The following is a 23,633-nucleotide window of genomic DNA, read 5'->3' on the forward strand; positions in this document are numbered from 1 at the left end:
ATCCGAGCATCCAAACATCTGAACATCCCAGCATCCAAAAGCAATGCGCATGCGTGGCCTGCGTTTTACGCATTGCGCGTTGTAATGAAGGCATTTTTGCCATCGCAAACATGAGCCCAATGTGTTGGCCATGTTTCATTTTGCCAATCAATTTCCACTAGCTTTTTTCTCTGCCGTTTGCCTGCCAATCAACGGCAACAGATGAAGTCCAACATGGATGGATGTCAGTGGCATCGGATCTCTGAGAGCTTCGAGTGGCCAAGTGGCCAAGTGGCCCGAGTGGTCCGAGTGCCTTGAGTGCCTCGAGTGCGTCGAGTGTGGACAGCAGCAGACAGCGGCGGTTGAGGTCCTGCGGCGTTATCGCGGCAGGAACGGTCCGTCGATGGCCGTCCGCAGCGCCCGATTGATCGATGATTCGATATGATCGCAGCAATTTATGTATTTCGTGTGTGCGTGTAGATTGTCAAGTTGCTTCAGCTTTTTCTTACACAATTCGCAATTGTGGCGGAGAGAGACGGCGAGAGAGTTGCCACGATCATTAGCAATGCAGTTGCGGTTTTAATTGCATCTCGCATCTCGGATCTGGGATCCAGATCCTCGCCCGATCTCTCGGCGGAATTGCAGACGGGGAGTCAACCATTGCAAATGTGTCAATTAGATTTATTATCAGCTCTTGTCATTGTCCATTTCTGTGTGTGCCCACTGTCTGGACCCCCTCCACTTCTTATTCCCCCGGGAGCCGCTGACTTGGGGCAGGTGCCTTCACACTGTGCCTCATGTCCATTAGTAAATGCTAAGTATGCGCCAATTAAATATCCAGGAAAATGCCTTATTCTGCCACTTGGCCAGGATCATGGCCAAAATTTAAATGCAACAAAAAAGGGAAAACGAAGGCTGGCAGGAAATGCAGTTGGCACGGCACTGTAACAAATGCGGCACATTACCTTTTTAAATGTTCTGAATCTCTATCCGAATGTTCGAACTTGGAAAACATTTCTGATTTTCAAAGATGGTTGGCATATTTTTAAAATTTCTTTTAACATCTTGTATTTAATCAAATGGGGAAGCTAACTAATTGCATTATACTGTTCCTAGTGCCGCATTTTATTTATGAAGCGACGGAAAATCGTCATAGCCTGACATTTTTATTATTATCGCAGGGAACCAGGAACCCAAAACTCGGCCAGCTGTCCCTGTAGCTCGTACCCCTCCCGCAGAACCACCGCCCGCTATCCCCGGGCTCCTGCCCCTCCCCGCCCCTAACTTCGATGGTTTCGATGACTAGCCAAGCGTTGCCCGCTGCCGCGTTGACAAGCTCAATTTCCAATCGCAATAAAACGCAGCACTCGCAGTAAGATAAATGTGAGAAAAATGCAGGCCTCGGTCCGCGAAGCCCCCTCATCGATGGCTCCTGCTCTTTATGCCCCTTTCCAAGCCCCCTCTTTCCGTATCGCCGGTTTCCTTTCCTTCTTCCTCGACTTCTTGGTCTTGGCGTCTCTGTCTGGCCGACGTCGCCAAATCGCGTGGGTTTATCCTCCTGCAGGCTGAGCCAGAACCTGACCAGAACCTGGCCTGCAGCACAGTGGCCTCGCATTGGAGGGGTTCAAGTACCAGCAATAGAAGGGTTTCCAGCAATTCAAAATAAAATTCGAATGCTTACATGTACCCTCAGCTGTTTCTTATGATATGCCCCTTAACAAGTTTGGGCGTACGCCTCTGTACAATTTCTGTAGGGTTTTCTCATGCTTTTTTTCTGTTGTTTGGTTGCGTTTGCCTCTGTTTTTGGTGCGCTGCTTCAAGTGCCTGAAATTTATAGTGGTAATAAAATTTTATTTGCTCTTTTAGTTGATGGCACAATAAACTCTTCTGGCATTTTTCGGCCCCTTGAAGAGCACGTGCTTTCTGGTCTTCTTCTTCAGGTGATTATACTGAAATATATTCTATGTGAGACGAGACACGGATTGAGTACGATTGGTTTCAAGGTCATTTGTAAAAATAAAATATGTATCAATGTGGAATAAGTCCCTCCAGACAAGCACATTTCAGTAAACTATTTTTTCCCTTAGTTGGCCATGGCATTTGATAGTATCTTTGATTTATTCTAGAGTAGTTTTTGTAATAACGGTTCCCATTAAATTTCCTCATTTCAAAGAGTTTCTTGTGTGATTTCCATAATTGGAGCGAGTATTATTTTTAAGGCCACTGCTACGCGCTCCACCTTCCACGTTTCCAGGTCTTGCCAACTTCCCCCTGCCAAAACTTAGTCAAGCCAATTATTATTTAAATAAAATGCAAAGCAGCAACCCAAGCCGCCACCAGAAGTCGGAGCAGCCGAGCAGAACGCTCCTCTCCACTCGGTTTAATTGAGAGACATCCTCACAGCACACAGCACCTCCCCCTGCACCTCTCCACCTGAAGCCGAGACGCACTAACTGCTATAGGTTTACCGTTGTCGCTTCCTCTCGGACGCCTTTCTTCAAATGATGCCGACAACAATGGCAACCCAAGCAGCGGTGGCAACAGGAACAACCAGAACGAGAACATGAACTGACAGTTGACGGGCGACGCCTTCGTCTAACGGCTGAAAATGAACAAAAAATAAGGAATTAAGTCTATTTTAGCTCCTTTGAAGTCTTTAAAGTCCTTAGCTTTGTACGACCTAAAAATTGTTGGGTTGTGTAGAGTACATTTTTAAACCTGACTACCTACAATATTTAATATTTTGCGAAGCCTTCAAGTATTTTACAACCAAACTCAAAACGATTTTGTTCCGATATTGCATTCGCCCCAATTCCAACTGAAATACTATAAGTGTATGCATTACAAGAAGTTCTGCAATTTCCAAATTACTTCAAACGTCTAGTATTCATCCCCTTCAGTTGTACTGTGCGACGGCAAAACTGAAGCAGTTTCGATGGCAGTCGCAAATCAAAATGGCTGAGGCTGAAGTTGATGGCCGAAGAAAGAAGTCATTCATGTCGTTTCATTTGTGTTCATTTCGGCTCCGGACACATTGGTTAGACAGGGATGGCGCATGCGTGGGAGTGGATGAGCGGGATGGGAAAGTGTTGAGTGCTCATTAACCGAATTCTGGGTAAAATCTCCGCAGTGAGCGCTGGATAACCCGTCCACTGGTCCTCCGTTTCGCCGACGGATCTCCATTTGACCCGATTGGGGTTGGGCAATCAGCTGTCAAGGTGTGTGGCTTAAAACTGGTAACGGGTCTGCCCATATGGCATGCGCACTTTGCACATGTGTGTGTGTGGAAGTGTGTTCACTGCGAGTGTGTGCGTGGCTAAGTGGGCTGGGCTTAAAACTATGGTTCCTGTCTCGGCTTAACCTGAGTGCACGAGCAATGACGTTGCACAGTGGGACGAATGCGTATGATGATATCTTGGATTGCCAATTATTTGATAATAGATTTCTAACATAAAATTAATAAAATACTTCTTAAAACTGGCAGAGATTAAAGTTAATTTAAGGCATAAAGAATATATATATATATACAAATAATGTTTCGCCGATAACTAAGCAAATATTTTAATTACAAGATCTCAAAAGTATTTGTTTTTCCAGCAATATTAATACATTTATTAAGTGAAGAATCCGTACATCATAATATTGTATCTTAACATCACAGGGTGGGGACATATTCGTAAGAATTAAATTATTGAACAGCTATATTTATAGTAATTTCGAAATTCCACCCTTGCTATACCACTGCACAGTTAAGACTTTGCGTAGCTTGATGCACGTAAACTTTTATGCTTGGGCTCCACTGTACCACTGTAGCCGTCAGCTTCAATTTGAGTGCTGACAGTTCGCTGACATTCTGCTAGATGGCGCTGCCAGACCTATAATATACGTGGCATACTTTCCGGCTGTCGAGTCTGACGAAGTTTTGACAACTGTCATGTAAGTGCGTTAGTTTCTGGAATCAACGCTAGGTGGCGTCAGAGTTGATTTTAATTATTCGTTGAATTTAAAGGGGATGATCCTTTTTTATTCTACACTTTACCTCCAATTTGTTGTTTACTTTGCGGCACCTCGGAAAACTAATGGTAAAAATTTCATTTATAAACATTTTTGTAAGACTCACCCACATTCGTAAAAAAATGCATAAAGGAAGAAATGTGCAATCAGTAAAATTGCTGTTGCATTTACTTATAAATATTTAATTATTGAAGCTAGGAACTTGTGGGAAACTCAATGTAATTCGCTTTACGCTTGCAATTAAAGTGTGGCAAAATCAGTTACGGCAAATCAAATTTGAGCAATTTCTTCGCTTGAATAAATCACATCAGACAAACATAAATCATACACCGAGCAGGCATGTGACTCCTCCCCACTCCCCGCAGCCGCAGCAGCGGCAAAAACAGGAAGAACAGACAAAACACACATCAGACATTATTATCATCTCGCTTGTGCTTGAGTGGGTTTCTTTGCCTACCCCAAGGCTCTGGCCCCCGATTCTGCCCCTCGCCCCACCGCTTATCCACCCACATGTCTGATATAGGCAGAGATCGGGGCAGAGTCCAGCGATTTGCCAGCATCCGTTTGGCCCTCGACAAACACACACACAAACACACATACAGACATACACAAGGAGAGCACTCAGCACAACACACAACCACGAACGCACGCTTCCTTCCGCCGCTGCCATTGTCCTTTCGCGCCATTTTGCCCATCCCGAGACTCCGACTCCCGCTCAATCGCCATCATTGGGAATGTGTAATTGAAAGGGAAGCTTTTGGCTTTGGCAGCGTCGGAGGCAAGAAAATTATTTCGTTAACAAAAGGGAAATGCCAGGAAAAGTGGCGGGTGGCGGGTGTCGGAGAACCAGGAAGCGCATTCTCTGCAGGACAAATACAATGCAAGCAGTGAGAGAGGGGGGACAAGGCTGAAATACTTTAAAGTTTACCATTCTGCTTATTTTATTATGCTCTTTTTTATTGTTTGGCCCTTCGTGCTTTGTACAAGTCGGGGAAGTTTCATTTCCGACAGCAAGTTACCGTTAGTTAGCTGTGGATTTTCGGCAGGGTTGTCACCATCACCGCAGACTCAACTCGGAGCGAGCGGGACAGACATGTGAATATGCATGGCTTGGCAGGGAACGTGTGTCTCCGTCTCCCTCTTTCTGTCTGGATTACCGTCCAACTGAAGTTGGAGCGGGCAATTTTGTGATTTATGAGGTCAGAGACTCGTGATAATGAGCCAGGAAATTAAATCACTTTGACCGGAAGGATGTCAGGTCAGAAGGGGATAACACAATTGATTTCATATTCATAAATTCAATGAATGTTGTCTGCTTGTCAAGGGCGGGGCAAACGGGGGCAATCACATGATAGTGGAAGATCCTTGGTTTGAGGATTACAAAAGTTCTTGGGGGGACATTTCACAATGTCATCTTGGCTTGACTTGTCAAATTTCTGCAAAGAGGGCGACTGCAGGGTTCCCAGCAGGTTTACTGCTGAGTTATAACATGACAACATAAAAAATCGATTATTATTATAAATTTTCTTAGATTTCTTTTTAAGTATTCGGGTTTCAGACTGGCAATCAATTTGCCGAAAGATAATCGGTAATCTTGAAAGAAACTTGAGCAGAATTTACACACTCTACAAAATCTTCCCGCTCCCAAAGCGCCAAGACTTTGGCATAATTTTAAGAACTCGTCGATGCGTGCAAGAAACAATTTATTAGCGAACTCCACATGTTTCTTTCATCTTAGGGAACATGTGAAATCAGACCGCCAAAATCCCACTTCGAAATTCACTATACATTAATACTTTGAGATGAGCACACCAATAATAATATCAAATTATTTACAGAGTTTCAAAATCAAAATTGAGGAATACCAACTAGAGGATAAGGCTACATAAGGATCAAAGAACACCAAGGAGACGAGATTTTCTACCAAATCGAGGGACGAGGGGCAGGATAATTTCGTCAAGACAGCAAATAGAGGAACAGCAAAGCGGAAATCATTTTATACCTCACACAACAACTACACACTAACTAAGATTAGGCTACGCAACTGTACATTGTACTTAAGTGTTCAAAGTATTTTTAGGTAAGTAAGCTTCAAAAGGCTGATCCATATCAGCGATTGAATGTCTCTGATATGTTTAGCTTTTAAATATCCATTGCAATATTCTAATTTGGTTTTCCCTATTATCCAGTTTACTTTGTATATAAGACAAGTAGCTAAAAGCACGCAGACAGGGAGGCAGGAGCACCACAGTCACTAGCCACTAAGCAGAGTCACAGTCACGATCACGTTCACTCCAGGATCAGGACTCGGGGCGGGATCAGCAGACGCTGAGGAAGCTGCCACAATGACGATGAGTACAAACAACTGCGAGAGCATGACCTCGTACTTCACCAACTCGTACATGGGGGCGGACATGCATCATGGCCACTACCCGGGCAACGGGGTCACCGACCTGGACGCCCAGCAGATGCACCACTACAGCCAGAACGCGAATCACCAGGGCAACATGCCCTACCCGCGCTTCCCGCCCTACGACCGCATGCCCTACTACAACGGCCAGGGGATGGACCAGCAGCAGCAGCAGCACCAGGTCTACTCCCGCCCGGACAGCCCCTCCAGCCAGGTGGGTGGGGTCATGCCCCAGGCGCAGACCAACGGTCAGTTGGGTGTGCCCCAGCAGCAGCAGCAGCAGCAACAGCCCTCGCAGAACCAGCAGCAACAGCAGGCGCAGCAGGCCCCGCAGCAACTGCAGCAGCAGCTGCCGCAGGTGACGCAACAGGTGACACATCCGCAGCAGCAGCAACAGCAGCCCGTAGTCTATGCCAGCTGCAAGTTGCAGGCGGCCGTCGGCGGACTGGGCATGGTTCCCGAGGGCGGATCGCCTCCGCTGGTGGATCAGATGTCCGGTCACCACATGAACGCCCAGATGACGCTGCCCCATCACATGGGACATCCGCAGGCGCAGGTGAGCACGGATCTTATATCGTAGCTTTGAAGGGGGACTGTGGAAAACATTTTTCATTGGCGCACTAAGAAATTATCACAGGGCAATACAACTTTCCTTATTAAGTCTTTTTATATGGTTCTTCTGGCAATTGAAGTTTAAATGTAGTTTATTTTCACTAATTTCCCAAATCGAAGTCCTTTCACCACCCGCATATCTCGCCAACCACTTAACGCTTTTCCCATCTTTTTCACTGCCGCTTTTGCCGCTCGCACCTGCAGTTGGGCTACACGGACGTTGGAGTTCCCGACGTGACAGAGGTAAGATTGAGTCCACTTTGCGCTTCTCACCTACTTCAACATCTGCTAAAAGCTAACCTCTTCCACCGGTTGATGGTCTAAAGATATATCCCTAGAATTGCGGTATCACTTATCTAACATTTTCCCATCGCAGGTCCATCAGAACCATCACAACATGGGCATGTACCAGCAGCAGTCGGGAGTTCCGCCGGTGGGTGCTCCACCTCAGGGCATGATGCACCAGGGCCAGGGTCCTCCACAGATGCACCAGGGACATCCTGGCCAACACACGCCTCCTTCCCAAAACCCGAACTCGCAGTCCTCGGGGATGCCGTCTCCACTGTATCCCTGGATGCGAAGTCAGTTTGGTAAGTGTCAAGGAAAGTGATCGACAATTCCACGAAACGTATTAAGTGGAATTTTTCTTCTTCTTATCGTAGTGGGTTGAAGTAGTTAGTTCCCTGTTTAGAATTGGCCGTAGTTCCCTTTAGAATCTTAACTGTGCATACAACAGCTAGAGCTGTATTACCTTATGATTAATAATACTATAACTTTTACAGCGAACCTCGTGCTGCGAAACAAAGCAGTACAAAGCAGTCGAATACACAGCTTGGTAGCGCGTTTACTGCTTGACAGTAGATCACATAGCAAGCAGTGATGCGAGCAGTTCAAGTCTGCTTGATAAGACGTTTAACATTTAAACATTTTTGGTTTGCAAATTGAAGTACGCTTTTATACTTATCAATTTTGTAGTTCAATGATCAAACATAAAGAATTATGTATTTTTTGTATTTTTGAAATACTGCAATACTTAATTAAAAAATGCAATATATATACTCAGTTTTTGTAACGTATTTCGTTGCCTCAAAAAAAGGAAATTACAATTGGACAAACAAAATATTTCTCAGTTGCTCGACTGATTTATTCAAATAATTTTGTAAAACCTGAAGCGATTTTATCTTCCTGCTGAACTCCTGCCTCAAATAATCTTGAATGTGTTTGCATTTGACTCACAACGTTTCTGCGACGACCTTGACACGTCCGGGTAATTTCACTTTATTGCCATGGCCAATTGCTTGGCATCAACCGTAATCCATCTGCAAAGACAACCCGATACCTGACATTTGTTCAAATTTGCGAATTTCCCAAATCCGAAAATCGATGAATGCAGGCAGATGAAAGATGAAAGTCGAAAGAGGTGGCGAATAGGTGCTCCTTGGGTTCCGCTTGCCCAGAAGATCGCGGCACAGGAGGCGGTCCTGCCAGCTAATGCAAATTGACAATAGTTCGAAATGCAACGAACTGCAACATAAAGGTTTGCCAAAACCCTAGGCGTAACTAATGGGCGCTGGAAAGTAGAGCACACAGACTGCATGTGGTTCTGGCTTAGGCCTAGAGGAAGTTGCATAAGTGGGGACAGTGCTCGGCGGCCTTTCGAGCGAAATCGGCGTAAGGACAAGAAGGCGAGTCCTTTCCAAATATAGAATTCCAGTGGCATGGCACTTTCCCCGGAGAAAGTGAAAGCAGGCCTCAAGTGGTTCAAGTCGGTTCCTGCTGACCTGCTCCCTGCTCATTACGGAGTCCAAGAAGCCCTCCCCATACAGAGCTCTAGATGCTGTTGTGGTTTTTTGTTTGTAGCCGGCTGTATTTTTTCGCCAAAGCCAGATTGAGATGTAAAGCAGAATTGATGAGCGCCATTAGTTACACGTTATGTGCAATGGATGCCATCAATTTATTAATCTCCAGAACACGCCGAGGCTCCATTCATAGCACCACTCCGCAGTGGCCACTTCGTCGTCTTAATCCCCTCCCTCCTCCTCCGCGGCGGTGCAAAAAACATAAAGAACGCGCCTTAAAAAAATAAAGCGATGGACGGCAGGCTCCGCGGTGACATGAAGTTTTCCCCTCTTTTCTCTTATTATATACTCTTTGCTGGACTTTTTGCTCCTTTCCTTTATTAAAAATTGAGCGGTCAGAGAGATGAGGAGGAAGGGGCCTGGAGAACTAAAGCTGGAGTTGGCCCAAAGCTCGGTCTGCATCTCCCGCGGCGGCAACTGCGGCATTCTCACTGTGCCACAACATGATCCCGGGCTTAAGTTACGATGATTAAATGCATACGAGTTTATTTCTGCTTAGGTTTTTGCCTCGTCTGCGCTACTCCTCCTCCTCCGAGTTCGATGCATTTTGCATAGCCCATAAAAACTCGGAGACAGTGGGACAAATCGAAGATTGCCCGAGGGCCTCAGGCGTCTGGCGAACTGGATGAGATCTGCATTGAGGGATTGGCTAGATCTGGGTTGGCCTGGGTTGCAGTTTAAGTTACTTCTAAACTTTGTTTGTCTTTATTTATTTTGAAATATGAACAGGAGTACCACACACATATATCATACATGCCTCTCCATTCCTAAAGCTACTGGTTACATGTTCAATTATATGCCTGTCAGCAACCTGTTGGCATATCCTAACTTATAACAGTTCAGAAACCCCTTTCTTAGCCAGCAATTTTGTTTCTACACAAAATTCCCATATATTTCGCCCAACTCCCAGCTCCACTGTAACACGATTGCAACTACTTAACGCCTGGACATTTTTCAGGCGTGCATTAGGCAACAACTAAGGCGAACAAATAAAAAGATAAAGGTGCCACAAAGGTTCCGATCGTGACTGGGCAAGGCGAGAAGAGTCTGCTCTGGGTCTTCCGAGGCTGAAGAAGTGTAGGGAAACGAAGCTTCGTTTCAATTAAGTTGTAACTCATGGCTGGCATGCAGCACAATGGGACCTGGAACCTCCTTGGCCTTCAGTCCGCTTTCCTGACTTAATGTTGTTTGGATATTTACCCAGTTCAGCTCGATTTCCGCCGCTTTCCTCCTCATTGTCTCGCTTACATTTGATAATTCGCTGGCAAGTAGGGGAGGAAACTTGCACTCCAAGGCGAATCCTTTGGATGCTGCTTGCTCTCATTGCGGTCCTGGAGTTTTGGGGTCATAAATTAAAGCGACAGTCAACAATTTTTGCAACAAGTGTTTGCTTGGCCTCCTTTGCTTTCATTGCTACACATAGAGCAAATACCCCTTAAAGTTGGTGGATTATTCAAAGAGTGAGGGACAACATAAAGTGCCTGCTTGTGGTAATTTTTACCATATATGTAGATACTAAATAGAATAATTACAATACAGCCAGACTAACATACAGACTAAAGTTTTTGTAGACTTGGTTCACTTCTCTTACTTAAATTGGGCACAGTGCAATTGTTGGCCACCTAAGGTGCGGTGTTGTTGCTCTCGAGTAAATGCATTTTTTATTGCCGCTGTCAGAGGCGCTCATTGTGATTCACTCAGATTGCCTGGGAAATCTCTCGCTTGCACAAAATGGAAATATTTATGCCAGCGGAGCCAGAGCTGAGCACTTTTCAATTCTGGCCAGGACGAGCGGGAAAAGTGCACTTCATTGTGCGCATTATAAGCGACAGTTTCCACTCCTCTACCCCCGAAAGCTGTCAGTGGGGTTCAAGACAATGAAAAGAACTTCTCGCTGGCCAAAAAGTTGCACGTTGTCTGCTGGAAAAACTTTTGCTCTGGCTTTGGTAAAACGTTGATCCCGGCCATCATCCGTTTGGCATTTGCCGGGATCCACGGAGCGGAGGGCGAACTTTCCTATCCTTGGACTTTGTTGTCTGTTGGCGCTGCACTTAATGTCCTGGAGAGTTTTGCTTAACTTGAGGATTTGCGCGCAAACTACTTTTCGATGGCACGAGAGCGACAGTGGGCGGTGGGTGCGGACTACTACTTAGGCAGACGATTGGCCCGGCTTAGATGTGTCCACCCAAAGTGAAATTGTGTTAACGTATTTTCCTCTGCCATTCCTCAGGATTTACATACCCTATACCGAAGTTGCATTGAAGCATTCCATTCACAATGCTGTCGCATAAGTCAGGGAATCATAATGGAATAATAGGTTTAAAAGTCTTATTATGATTTTAAACCCAAAATACTTATCGGAAATATATCCGATTTACGGATAAATACGGGATACCAGGTATTTCATAGTTCCAATCACTATACCATCACCTTTTTTTTGTATTTCTTTGCCGTTGGCAATTTAAGCGGGCGGATCAAAAGATAATTTGCCAAGTGCGTGAAGATTTTTTCTAAATATATTCGCATACATATAGAAGAACTCACCCCTCTGACAGGGTCTGTCAAAAAATTTGAGCAACGTGAAGCACAAAAAATGACACAGGAACTTTGGGGATTTCCAGCCCACAACACACACAAACATTCTGCGGCACTGGGTGGAAAAGTTTAATAAAGCGCAGCAAATGCGAAGAGGAAATTTCGCTTTTATTTCGGCAGAACCACCTACCACCACTCTACCTCCCCGCCCCTGGCTTTGTGGCCAGCTGAGGAGCGCAAAATAATGGCAACAGCTCGCCAAAGGTCCTTGGGGGCCCAGAACTCGGAGATGGGTCAGTTTTGGACATGGTAAAGGCATTTGGGGCCTCGTGGCTCAATCGCTGCTCTGTTTTCGCATTCCATTTTTTCTTCATCTTCTGTTCTGTTTGGGACCGCTGCTGTTTTCGTATTTTGGGATTTGGCCAACCTTTTGACAAATTACGAATATTATTCATGCAGCAATGAAGTGAGGAAGCTCTTGTCGCCCCTCGCCCACCTTTTGCGGCTCCTGCGGTCGCAGTTCGGCGTTTCGATTCCTTTTAAAATGTATCTGATGGCAGAATAGGAATGCAGAAATATCCTAACTGGTTAGGAATTATTAATTGCGGTTATGCACGAACTTGGAGAAAGGACGGCAGACCCTTGAAGCTGAAGCCCTTCGCAATTATTTCAATTAGGGATAATGAACGTTTAAGTACCTTCCTTGAAGTGAAATCTTTTTCAAGACGCGTATGCATATATGTGAAGGAAATAGAAAATATATACTATATAATATGATTACTAAACCAAGACAGCAACAAAAATCAGTAACCTAGAATATTAGGCTGTACTATGTCATGATTTAAGTATCTTTCGGTTTGTGCATTTTAAAAGTTTTAGTTATTATTAGAAAATTGTCTTAAATTGCCGGCTTAGTTCGGTTGAAGCAGGCTGAGTTGCATTCCTTAACTTGCTTTCATCATACTTGTAGTTGTGGTTATGCAGGCCCACTAGCCTAATTCCTATTGAACGAGGGCATCCTCTCCAGTTTCCGCCCAACATCCTGTGCTCTCGCCCCTCTCTCCCACTGCCGCTGTCGACGTCGACGTCGACGTCGTGAGTGGCAGCCACATGTTTCAATGGCTGCCGGCCAGCGGCCATTAGAGGAAGCGGGATGGCAGGCGAGGGAGTGAGAGACAGAGAAAGACATTTCGGCTGCTCAGGGATACTTGATATGAGATGAGCCTGACTGAATGCCTGCTCTCTCTCGCGTTTCTCGCATAGCGTGTTTTAGTCAGCTGTCAAATATTTTGACATGGGTAGCGATGGCCCCAGTGAGCATCCAAAATGGGGAATGGAGGGCATGCACTGGGAGAAGCGTATCTCTTGTTTGCTTTTTGAGTTTGCTTCAATTATAGAACTAAATAAGTAAAAACGCTGTATTACGCAATTTAAGTGCATTACATTTTGTTTGCTATTAATTTTAACATTTGTAAATATATAGATATTTTTGTTCGTGTTGGTAGGGTTTTTTTATGAAATGTGACCATCGCTGTTTTAAGTGTAGGTTAGCGCAACGGTGGTAGGAAAGCGAAGCGGCCGAAAAAAGAAGAGCCCGCAACAACAATCAGATGGCGCGCATAGTTTTCCTTTCCCCTCCATTCACGTTTTGCTTTTGTTTAAACGATAACTAAATAAAGTTTAAAGTCCCCCTTTACTTTCCCTTGAAATGAATGCATTTATAAGCCCCAAGTCAACTCCTTGGCGATCCTTTTAGTTCTTCTTTTCTTTGATTTTCGGGCTCCATTTTTTGTCAACTGTCGTCGATTTTTAACCCTCTTAAGTGCTTAACAAGTCCCAAATTAAAAACGCAGTCGGGTCTCCTGAGATTATAACCAGATGTAAAAGGGCATCCAGATGGAAATTAAAAAAAGACTGCCAACAAATAATCAAATGGTCAATGGCAATATTTAATTGTAGCTCTTACCTCGCTCTTACCTAAATAAAAACGGAAATTCTTGAAGTTAATTAAAAAAGGGAAAAAGTGAAATGGCTGACATCAAACCTCAGAAGGATTTTGGGATGAATTTATTCCTGCTCCTTTTGGCTGAACTCCCCAAAGGTTGTGAAAAAACATCAAGTGGAAAGTTTGCGACGGGAAAAATACGTCAAATATGCAAAACAATCAAATTGGTGGAAAACTTTTTCGCTGGAACGGAGCACCCACTTCAATTTTCCGCCGAACCCCTCCCTTAACCCACTGTTTGTTTAACACAAAGTCATCGAATGAGTTGGCAGATTCGGACCAGAACGGCGGGGAGAATAAAGCGACATCAAGCACCGGTATTCGTCTTCTTTTTTACAAAATGCCACACACGAACACTCTTCAGCTGAATGAAAAATTTATCAACTTACGATCATAAATAATAATAATTTTCCAGCTTTGTTGCGGCGGCTTGCGTTTGTCTGTAATTTCCGCAATTAAAAAAACATTTACTCGCATTTGATGTGAGCTTTTTTGCTCGATGTCTTGTACTTGTTTACGTTTCGTTTTGTTTGCTGCTAAATGCATTTTTGTATTTGTTGCATGACGAGTGCTTTTTGGCTAAGATAGCTGCCAGTGCTGCGGCGACCACCCAGCTGCAGTTGCGAATGGATATAGCCTTAACCTGGGGCCAAGTCATCTATTTGGAGGTTATTAGCAGTAATTCCATTCCATTTTGCTTGCGAAAAGGGTTTAACGAGTGCCAACCGGCTAGAAAAAAAAAACAAATATTCGTAGTAATTCAAAAAATCAGCAATCCATTTAACATTTAATACATTAGATACAGAGGCCTAAAGTCTCATTATTTTCAAGATTTTCCCCATAGGATGTATTTTGCATGTTTTCAACTTTCTCGCACGATGCTGGCCATTGTATTAGTTCCGCTCGACGTAGCTCGTGTGTGATGAAAAAGCAATCGGTGCCAATATAATAATTCATTGTGGGCATTATAAAGTAGAATTTTTTCAGCTATTAAATAATGCTTTTTAATTTTTTCCTGCTTCAACGAATTCCACAAAATGTTGTTGGCAATTATTTTAATGATTTCCTTTAAACGTTAACCGACACACGTACAGCCAATAGCTGCCGCTAATGTAATTGTGTGTGCCCGGTTGGAGGTTGGGGGGAGAAGGAGGGGCTGGTGGGGGAAGCAAATGAAATAAAATCCATTATGGGGCCGGGGCAGTGTAATAAACGAGTAAAATGGTTAAAATGGTGGCCTAATCGCAATTTAATTACAATACGCTTTCATATCAAAAAGCATTAATGCTCTCGGTCCACTCGGTACGCCAGTCAACCACTCAGCCACTTTAGATGTATGAGCCGCCAGAGAGGGGCGGGGGAGTGGCAGCGGGGCGGGGGCGTGGCAGGGGAGCGGAGAACCTCAGAGGCTTGCCTGTGCTACTCCACATACTCGTACATCGCTACTCCTCATATTAATTGTTTCACCTTTATTATATTTCTGTTGTTGATACCTCCAGCTCGGGTTCCATGTTCCCCTGCTCCTGGCTTCCCTCCTCAAAGCGCCATTAATGCGTTTATAATAATTTCTCAGCGCGAACTCGAAGCTCCTGCCCAGAAAGGGGCGCCCCAACTGATCACCATTCGCCTCAAAAGAATCTAAGGAACACAAGTATTCCATGGTTGTTCCAACTTTTTCTCACTTCTATAAAACACTGTACATATGTTTTTTCTTGAGCTCCGAGTGATGGAAACATGAAATGTGAAGGCATCATTAAAAACAAATTTCTGAGCGCGCCCGCTCCTAAATTGCCAATGCACTCCCCTCCAGAAAACTCCAGCCCCTAGTGTATTTATTTATTTATTTTTCCAGCGAGATCCACGTCTTGTGTGCATAACTTGTAGGTGTTTTCATCAATTAAAGTAATCATTTATTTGCAATGCATGAGGGGCAGGCGTACAGCTTTGTGTTGCTAATTATTGGCAGAAGCTTCTGTACGTCGAAAGGGAGTGGAAATGCAAATGGTAATGGAAATGGAAATGGTCGTGTGTTGAACGTGTTCGTGTACCGGTGGAGAATAAGATAGTAATCAGCTGGGAAGTACGGGAATGTTAATGGACTGAGGCAAAAGAAGTGTATTTGATTTGGGAAGTGAGTGATAATTGCAAGCCTTTGTATTGGCTGATGATTAAATTGGAATATGCATCAAATGTTTGGTTGCACATACATGCGTATACTATACACTTGCCAATATCATACTCCCTGGTACCTCCTCCATTTGCTATCTATCATCTGGGGCGAAAGTCCAGCCCATTTATTCCGCTCTTAATCCGCACCTAATACTCAACTCTTTGGACTTCCCCCCGTGGATTCTTCGCAGACTGCACAAGGAGGGGTGCGGATGCCGAGGGGGATGACCACGCACGCTTTTTGCCACAAATCTTTCAAGATTTTTTGCCGGCGCAGCGACTCGTCTAACTGATGATGATTAAATGCGAACGCCTCGGGTTATAGACATGGCATCAGCCGTGTCATTTAAAAGAAGGTAGCTGCTCTGACCACCGCTGCGCTGGTCCCCTGTGTACATCACCACCTCCTCCCTCTGTTCTATATGGTTTGGATCCGCGCGCCTTAATGGTGGCCGCACAAAATACAAAAAAAAAAATATACAAAAAAAAACTGAGAGAAAAAATACATAAAAGAGCTTATGATGTAATGACCTCGAGCCAAAGATGGAAGACGCAAAAAATACATAAAATATTAAAATAGAAAAAATTGGTCGGGCGAGTTGAGCAAGACAAATGCTGAAGATGTTATTAAAAAATAGTTAGGACTGCCCACCTCGGGGGCTGCGTTTTTGGGGTGAAGTGGCTTCCACTGATTGCCGCTTGGCGTGGTTGGTCAGAAGCCACCGCAATGCCAATGCTGCTGTGGCCGCCTTTCAATTTCCGGCCCGACATTTTCCAAACCCTAAAAAAGCAGCTCAGAAAAACCAGTCAAGAGGCGAACGGGAAAACTCCACCCGAAAATGGCTTCTCACGCTAGCAACCCATTTCAATTACCTACCTTTGCCATTGACAATTATAATATTTGCTGCTGCGTATTATATTTGACATATTTTTTCCCGACATTTTCACGGAGCTCTTTTTTTTGTCATTACCGAAATTATAATTATAGTTAGTGTCATTAGGCGCCGAACTCATTTGGTTGGTTGCTTTCGAAATGGAGCGGTTTCGAGGGGAGGGGCAGCCTTCGTAATTATGCCGAATTATTTTACAGTTATGCTCAGCTACCGTCCAAACGGGAGGAGCTCGAGGGGCTGAAACGAGACTCGAAGGTGAAACTGCACTTGCCTGAATCAGCGGCATGATACCTCTCTGCTTTACGGACAAAGATACGGACAGAAGGACGGACGGGCCGATGAACGACGGACAGACCGCATTGGGGCATAATTAGTTACCTTGTCTGCTCGCCGCTTGATGTCCATGAAATCTCCGCCGAGTTTAATCCACAAGTAAAACCAAAATTCGGGTATAAACGAACGGTGATTGCTCCAACCGTCAACCGTTAAGATTAATACATAGGGAAAATAGCGCACATAAATATAGGTAAAATATTTTATTATCAGCTTTCCCGTTTCCCAGGGATTATTATTAAAAGAAAGGCTTAAGTAAAATATATTTTCTTTAAAATTTTTTAACACATATCTTATAATAGTACAAAATACTTTTATCAAATTAAAAGACCACTTAACCTACAAACTCTTTATGAATTTGCAATCCTTTAAAGGGTATTTTCTGAATGCTTCTTAAAGTGTTTATACCCCTATAAAGGGTATAGCTTGAAAATTAAACCCGGAGTTCCTATCGGGATGGCCGACAGAGAGGAGGGAGGCCCCTTCGGCCTCCTACCCCTCGTCACAGACCTGTTGTAGGCTCTGTTTTTTTCTTTTTTTGACAAGTACAAATATCCGAATTCGGTAAGGTTGTCTTTTAATCAGCCTCAGTTTCAGAGTCGCAGCGCCTCGCTTCATGTGGTTTTGAGTTACCCATTCCCTGGTCACTCGTCCGATTCTCCGGGAGAAAAAGAACAAAAACATAAAAGACAACAATAAATATATAAGTATATATACATTTACTCCAGCTCTGGTTGTCGTATGCACTATAGTGAACCTATAGAAATTGTAGAATTTGTTGTCGTTGATTTGGTGGCCGCTCACGCATTGCATTGATTTTAATTGTGAAAATCGTTTTATTTACTTGGATCCAACAGAACGCAAACGCGGAAGGCAGACGTACACCCGGTACCAGACTCTAGAACTGGAGAAGGAGTTTCACTTTAATCGCTACTTGACCCGTCGGCGGAGGATCGAGATCGCCCACGCCCTATGTCTCACGGAGCGCCAGATAAAGATTTGGTTCCAGAACCGGCGCATGAAGTGGAAGAAGGAGAACAAGACGAAGGGCGAGCCGGGATCCGGAGGCGAAGGCGACGAGATAACGCCACCCAACAGTCCGCAGTAGGATAGACGGAGTCTACCCAGTTAAATGAAATTTCTATCTAAATACAATTTACGTTAGTTCGGAGAGCGCAAATGAATTTACTTCGACTTCCCAGAGGACTATCTATTAACTATCCAATCCGTTGAACTTCGCGTGAACAAACCTAAACTAAACTAAACAAAGAGAAGAGCTGAGAACTCTACCTACAACTTAGTTAATTGTTATTATTTTCTACTTATTATTTAATTGTACACGAAAGGCAAGTGGAGAAAGCGAAATAAGATAAACGTAAAGATAGCGATTACGATAAAGATACAAGTAAAGCGTAAAACTCAAACAAAACCAACTCATGTGACCTCAGATCTAAATAAGCTATATTTAACTATAAAGCATATATATACACATAAATATATGAATAACTATAAATGATACCAAGTAAAGCTAAAGGCAAGGAGTAATATATAAATAAATATATATGAAGCATATATACTATAACATTAGTTCTACGCGTCATAAGTACTGTACGATTAACTTATATATACACCCCAGCATAAACCCTAAACCTAAAGCCTAAACATTAAACTAAATCAATGTTTGTAGCAATCCTAGCGCAAAAATATAAAATAAAATCCAATAAATATAAAATTAAAAACAAATGGCGTCACAATCCATTGCATGTTGGTTCACGAACCTATACATTTTTCATAACTCTGAACATGATAATAGAAAACTTCGATCTAAGTGAATGTCGCACGTTTAGGGAAAGAGATACCAAAACCACTAAAGAGCGTTGCTTAAAGTAAACTAAACGTGTTGCACATACAAGAAAAGTAAAACCTAGAAACTGGCAGAAGCTTAACTATAAATAGAAGGAAATAACAAAAAATTGGCCAACCTAAAAAATGTAAATTTCTACGGTAATCCATTATAAAAAACTCGCAATTGGATATTTAAGCTTAACCAATTTGAGAGTTCCTCTTTTTTTGGCTTAAATACCCATTATTTCTGTACTTTCTTTTATATGTAATTTCTTGTGCAATTTTAAGTTCTTGCAAAAAACAAAATTCGAATTAGGTCGAAAAGGATATAAAGTATACCGAATTAAAAAAATATCAATTGGCAAATGAAAAAGAGAAATAAAAATTGTTAACAGAGGAACACAAAAAATATGTATAAACAATGAATTCTAACAAAACCCCTGTAAAGTAGTAAATTAAAATGCATTATTATACGAGATAGTAGGGAAACCACTTTGAAAGAGCAACCGAACGATTTATATATGAATATTTGCCTAACAACTATATTAATGTATGTGTACGTAACTTAAACTCATTTTCCACGCCATCTGTGGAAATCCATATACCAAAGTCAAAGGAACGAAGGAGAAAGAAAGGAGGACGGGATGGAAAACTATAAAGTATCATATGTTTATATGTAGATATATATGTTTAAACAAGCCTAATACAAAACATGTAACTTTATAGAGTGTTTCGTTTGTAACTTCCCCAGAAGTCCCATTTCCCTTCCCAGCCCGATTCCCAATCCCAGGTGAAAGGATTTGTGATTTGCAATAGAACAGAATAGTCAAGAGAAATCTGAAATCTGAAAAAACTTTGCGTCGTATTGGCTAAACAACCTTCAGAGCGAAATTCAACTCAATCCAGATACGTAACTTTCGGCCTCATTCTGTAAGAAACTAATTTAAGTTTCAATTATGAAAATTATTAAAAAATGAAAAAAAAAATATATATGTAGAAAGTAGAAATTCACAAGAAACAAAATTCGAAAGCGTTGATTAAAATATATATATTTGAAACAAAACTAAAACATTAAATAAACCCAAGCATTTGTGCGAAATTCGACGAAATGTGGAAGCTAAACAATTTGTTGTAAATAAAATTTAAACGTTAGTGTAAAGAAATGAGCGGAGAATGCAGTGGAAGGGCTGCAAAGCGGAAAGCATAAAGAAAATTATAATTAAATTACAAATGAGATTTTGTTTTTATTTGTAATATTTATAATAAAAATATAGTATTTAAAAATTTATAACGAGGCGGCTATTATTAGGATGGGTTTTTATTTTAGTGAGTCCCAGTTGTCTGGAGCTTCTAATAGTGAAGGTACGTTTTTGTCATTTAATTATTTTGTATGCACTTAATAATTTTTGAATACCCTGTGATTTTTAGTGCACACTAATCGCATGAATGGAGATTTTCGAAGGCCACTGATTACGTCAGAGGGTAAGCACCGAATCGATATAACAATTTCACGTGGTACAAGTCACTAAACATTTGTTTTTTGCAGGCCTCGACCGCGGACCATTTCTGAAACGATCTTATTAATCTGACATCATAATAAGCGATTAATCAAGTGGCATTAACAAAGCCCTGACCAATGGCCAACCCAGACACCTGAGCCCCGGACCCAAAGACCACGATCACCAGCTGCTCCACCCGCATAAACTCACTTCAGGTTGACTCAACCCGATCTTTGAGCCAGCCAGGAGCTCAAACAAATTGAAATTTCATTGTTGGCGTAATCGCCAGCCATTTGTAATCGCAAAACTCAGTGAATGTGCTCACGTTTATGTCACAGAATCACATAAATAATTCAAGCAGAATTTTGAGTTTGGAAAACACCCAGCAGACATCCTTCTACCTTCCACCGAGGTGTTCACCGCAATGACAACGCATCCCTAGATGACATAAATAGCCTCCGATTTGAGCAGCTGCCAATTTGGACTCACGGATGCGAATGTGAATATGGCATTTCCATGGCCGAATCAGCGACATCGAGAGGACGCATATTTCCCACAAATATCTGCCAAGTTTGAGTTCCTATTTGGTTTTCGGTCTGCTGAAGTTAATTAAAATGGTTCCTACTTGGGGCTCAAATAGAATTTCATTATGGATCCTACCTAGTCCACTGAGTGTAGAGATATAGATCTTAAAGAATACATACTTATGCCGTGAGTCTCATATTTGATGGGGTGTGATAATGAGTTGAATGGCTTATTACAAAGATATTTTCGTGTACAGTTTTGTAATTTCTGCCAAATTATCCATATTGCTTGAGTGATGGCATAATGTGCGAGAGCATTAATATTAGTTTGTTGTTTATTTGAATAAAGTCTATAAAACAATTCCTTTAAATTAGAAAAGAATGGAACCATTGTAACTGTAATTGTATAATTATAATTATTTTAAAAATATAGTTAGTCGAATCGTTAAAATATTTCATTAAAATAGATTTTTTAAGTCGGACTCTTTTCCGCCTAACGAAAAACTTTTGTATTTTTATTTTGATTGGAACCCATTAAGTATATTTATACCCTTGCAAAGGATATATTGATTTCAGACTAAGTTTGAAACGCAGCAGGTTAGAAAATGTCGGAAATTTAAAAAAAAGGTCCGTCCGATTCGAATCAACTTTCCTCTCAGTTCTAAAGATATAAAAGTCCTTTTCCTATTAAAAGTCGAAACGGGAAGCACTACATAATATAGCTGTCGTGGAAATGTATTCAGATAAATGGGCATAAAGTAATGTTGTTTTTGATCATTATGTGTTCTATTTCGGTCTATACTAGATTTAAGTTATTATATTATGTCGTTTTCTGTGTGATATAAATCGGACGATTGCGACGATGTCGTAAAATCAGCTGAAAAAAAATAATTGATAAGATTAAAAACTATTTTATAGTTTCGTTGTTTTCAAAAAGTGTTCTTATAAGGTATATACTATTAGTTATTTTTACATACATAGAAGTTTCTGATAAAAATTAATTAGGCAGAAATAATTCCAGCGAAATTTATATTATACAAGTTTTAAAATGATGTTGTAAAATCAGTCAAATATTACCTTTTATAAAGGTTAATGATTAATAATGAGAGAGAGGTAGGAAATAAAGATGTAAATAGCTAATATTTTATCTACCAGTAACCTCCGCCATCTGCCAACAAGCAAACTGCAACATTCGTTAATAGAACCATATGCCTGGGGCTAACTCGAGATGGATACCAAGACACTTGAGACATCTCACACTTTCAGATCGAGTGAGCGCCATGGAGAAACTATCAATAATCACTTCACTGGAAATAAGACAACACTTCAAGAAAACTAAGATAAATCATTAATTACGAAAAGCAAATTGAGACTGGTTGAGAATTTGTAGGAAACAAAGCAAGATGTCAGAAATCCACTCGAGCTAATAATGAAGACAGCGCGATGCGATGTGAAGCGAGCGGACAAGTGCCTGAAGACCGGGTTCACACAATCCATCAACCGATCGGCCATCGATCCATCTCTCGATCCATCAATTCCCATAAATCATTGAAAGGGCGACTGCTCGATAATTAGAAGTGGAAAACAAACTTCATTTGCTTGGTTCCCAGTGCCGAATTCAATTGTGCAAAAAAGCCATTACACATCCTGGCTGGCAATCAGCCAAATGAGCTTCTAATAGAATATTAACTCCCAAAAAGCGATTCGGGCAACCGCCTAACCGACTGCAGTGGTTATCCCGGGAAATTGGAGTCGCAATCGGACTTAGCACACTCACAGATGCAAAGATACGGATACAGATGCAAAGATACCCGAATAGAAGGCAGGTAAACTGGGCCCAGAGCAAACCAGTTATGGGACCAAACCGAACACCGAATCCAAGTCCGGTTTTGAGTCGAGTTCGAAAGTCTTTCGAAGTGCGAAAATTCGGAGATCGCACTAACACCAGTGCAGTCAGCCACCAATACACTGGCAGTCACCTGAGAGAGAGCGCACCCACACCAGCGAATGTTCGAGTTCGAATTCGATGTCGAGGGCTCGCTGCCGGACCTGAAACACGGACCCTCGAGCGGCCCTGTGCAGTTCCTCCTTTTCAGCCGTGCGATGCGCATGCGATGTCCAAGGAAAAGCGCTCTACTCCACACCATCCACACACAGCGATACAGAAATAACGGTGGCATGGCCGCTCAACATGCGACGCACTCTACGCACACACTTGTCGCCTCGCTCGCACGCGCACTTGCTCCATGCGCATGCGCGTCGATGGGCTCCGCCCCTCCGAGTTTCGAAATACTTGACTGACTTTCAATATGGCCGCCGTTTTGACAGCTCCTATTGTGGTGTTTGTTGTTGTTGCGCTAGTGTGAGTGCTAGTATGAGTAGGATGTATTTGTTTTGGGGCAACCATTTGCCGGCGATCCGACAGAGTCGGCGTGCACTTGCCGTCGGCGGAGCGGAAATTAAACCATAAAGTGAATGCAGATTCTGAATTTGTATAGTGATGTTAGTAATCATATAAAGGAGGTACTACAATTATTATTAAATATTTACCAATGTATCTTTATAAAATGAATGATACAGCGATAAGATTCTATAGATGTCAGCTTAACATCAATATTTTATATTCTTAATTAAATTCATGAAAAAAACACAATTCTAAAATTATTATTATGATATTTGCCAATGTATCTTTATAAAATGAATGATACAGCGATAAGATTCTTTAGATGTCAGCTTAAACATCACTATTTTATAATCTTAATTAAATTTATGAAAAAACAACACCAGGTATTTTATTTGAATTGCTCACAAAAATGCTCGGGCTTTAAAATTATGATAAAAATATATGTCATATAAATAAAAAAAAATGTTAATTTTAAAAGGCAACATTTTTAATTTTATACTATCATAAACCCATGTAAAATACAACATATTGCATACATGCCCAATAACATTG

The 23,633-nt window shown here is 42.2% G+C and overlaps 1 protein-coding gene across 9 annotated transcripts in view; it reads left to right on the top strand.

Annotated features, from left to right (window-relative positions):
* Positions 1 to 19,941, top strand: part of LOC6553142 (homeotic protein antennapedia) — a 104,075-nt gene extending 84,134 nt beyond the window's left edge. For 4 of the 9 annotated variants that reach the window (XM_026976632.1, XM_026976641.1, XM_026976637.1 and 1 more), the window contains 5 exons: positions 5,832 to 6,073; positions 6,183 to 6,959; positions 7,220 to 7,258; positions 7,392 to 7,617; positions 17,667 to 19,667. In XM_026976632.1, the coding sequence (XP_026832433.1) occupies positions 6,339 to 6,959; positions 7,220 to 7,258; positions 7,392 to 7,617; positions 17,667 to 17,917 (1,137 nt within the window). In that variant the 5' untranslated portion in view covers positions 5,832 to 6,073; positions 6,183 to 6,338 and the 3' untranslated portion in view covers positions 17,918 to 19,667. Of the gene's footprint in view, positions 1 to 5,831; positions 6,074 to 6,182; positions 6,960 to 7,219; positions 7,259 to 7,391; positions 7,618 to 17,666 lie in introns of all 9 variants that reach the window. The other 5 variants (XM_015153950.2, XM_001979090.3, XM_015153951.2 and 2 more) reach the window with 3 other exon arrangements.
* The last annotated feature ends 3,692 nt before the right edge of the window (positions 19,942 to 23,633 follow it).

This window comes from Drosophila erecta, unplaced genomic scaffold (genome assembly GCF_003286155.1).
Source record: "Drosophila erecta strain 14021-0224.00,06,07 unplaced genomic scaffold, DereRS2 tig00000000-arrow-pilon, whole genome shotgun sequence".
NCBI classification, from domain to species: domain Eukaryota; kingdom Metazoa; phylum Arthropoda; class Insecta; order Diptera; family Drosophilidae; genus Drosophila; species Drosophila erecta.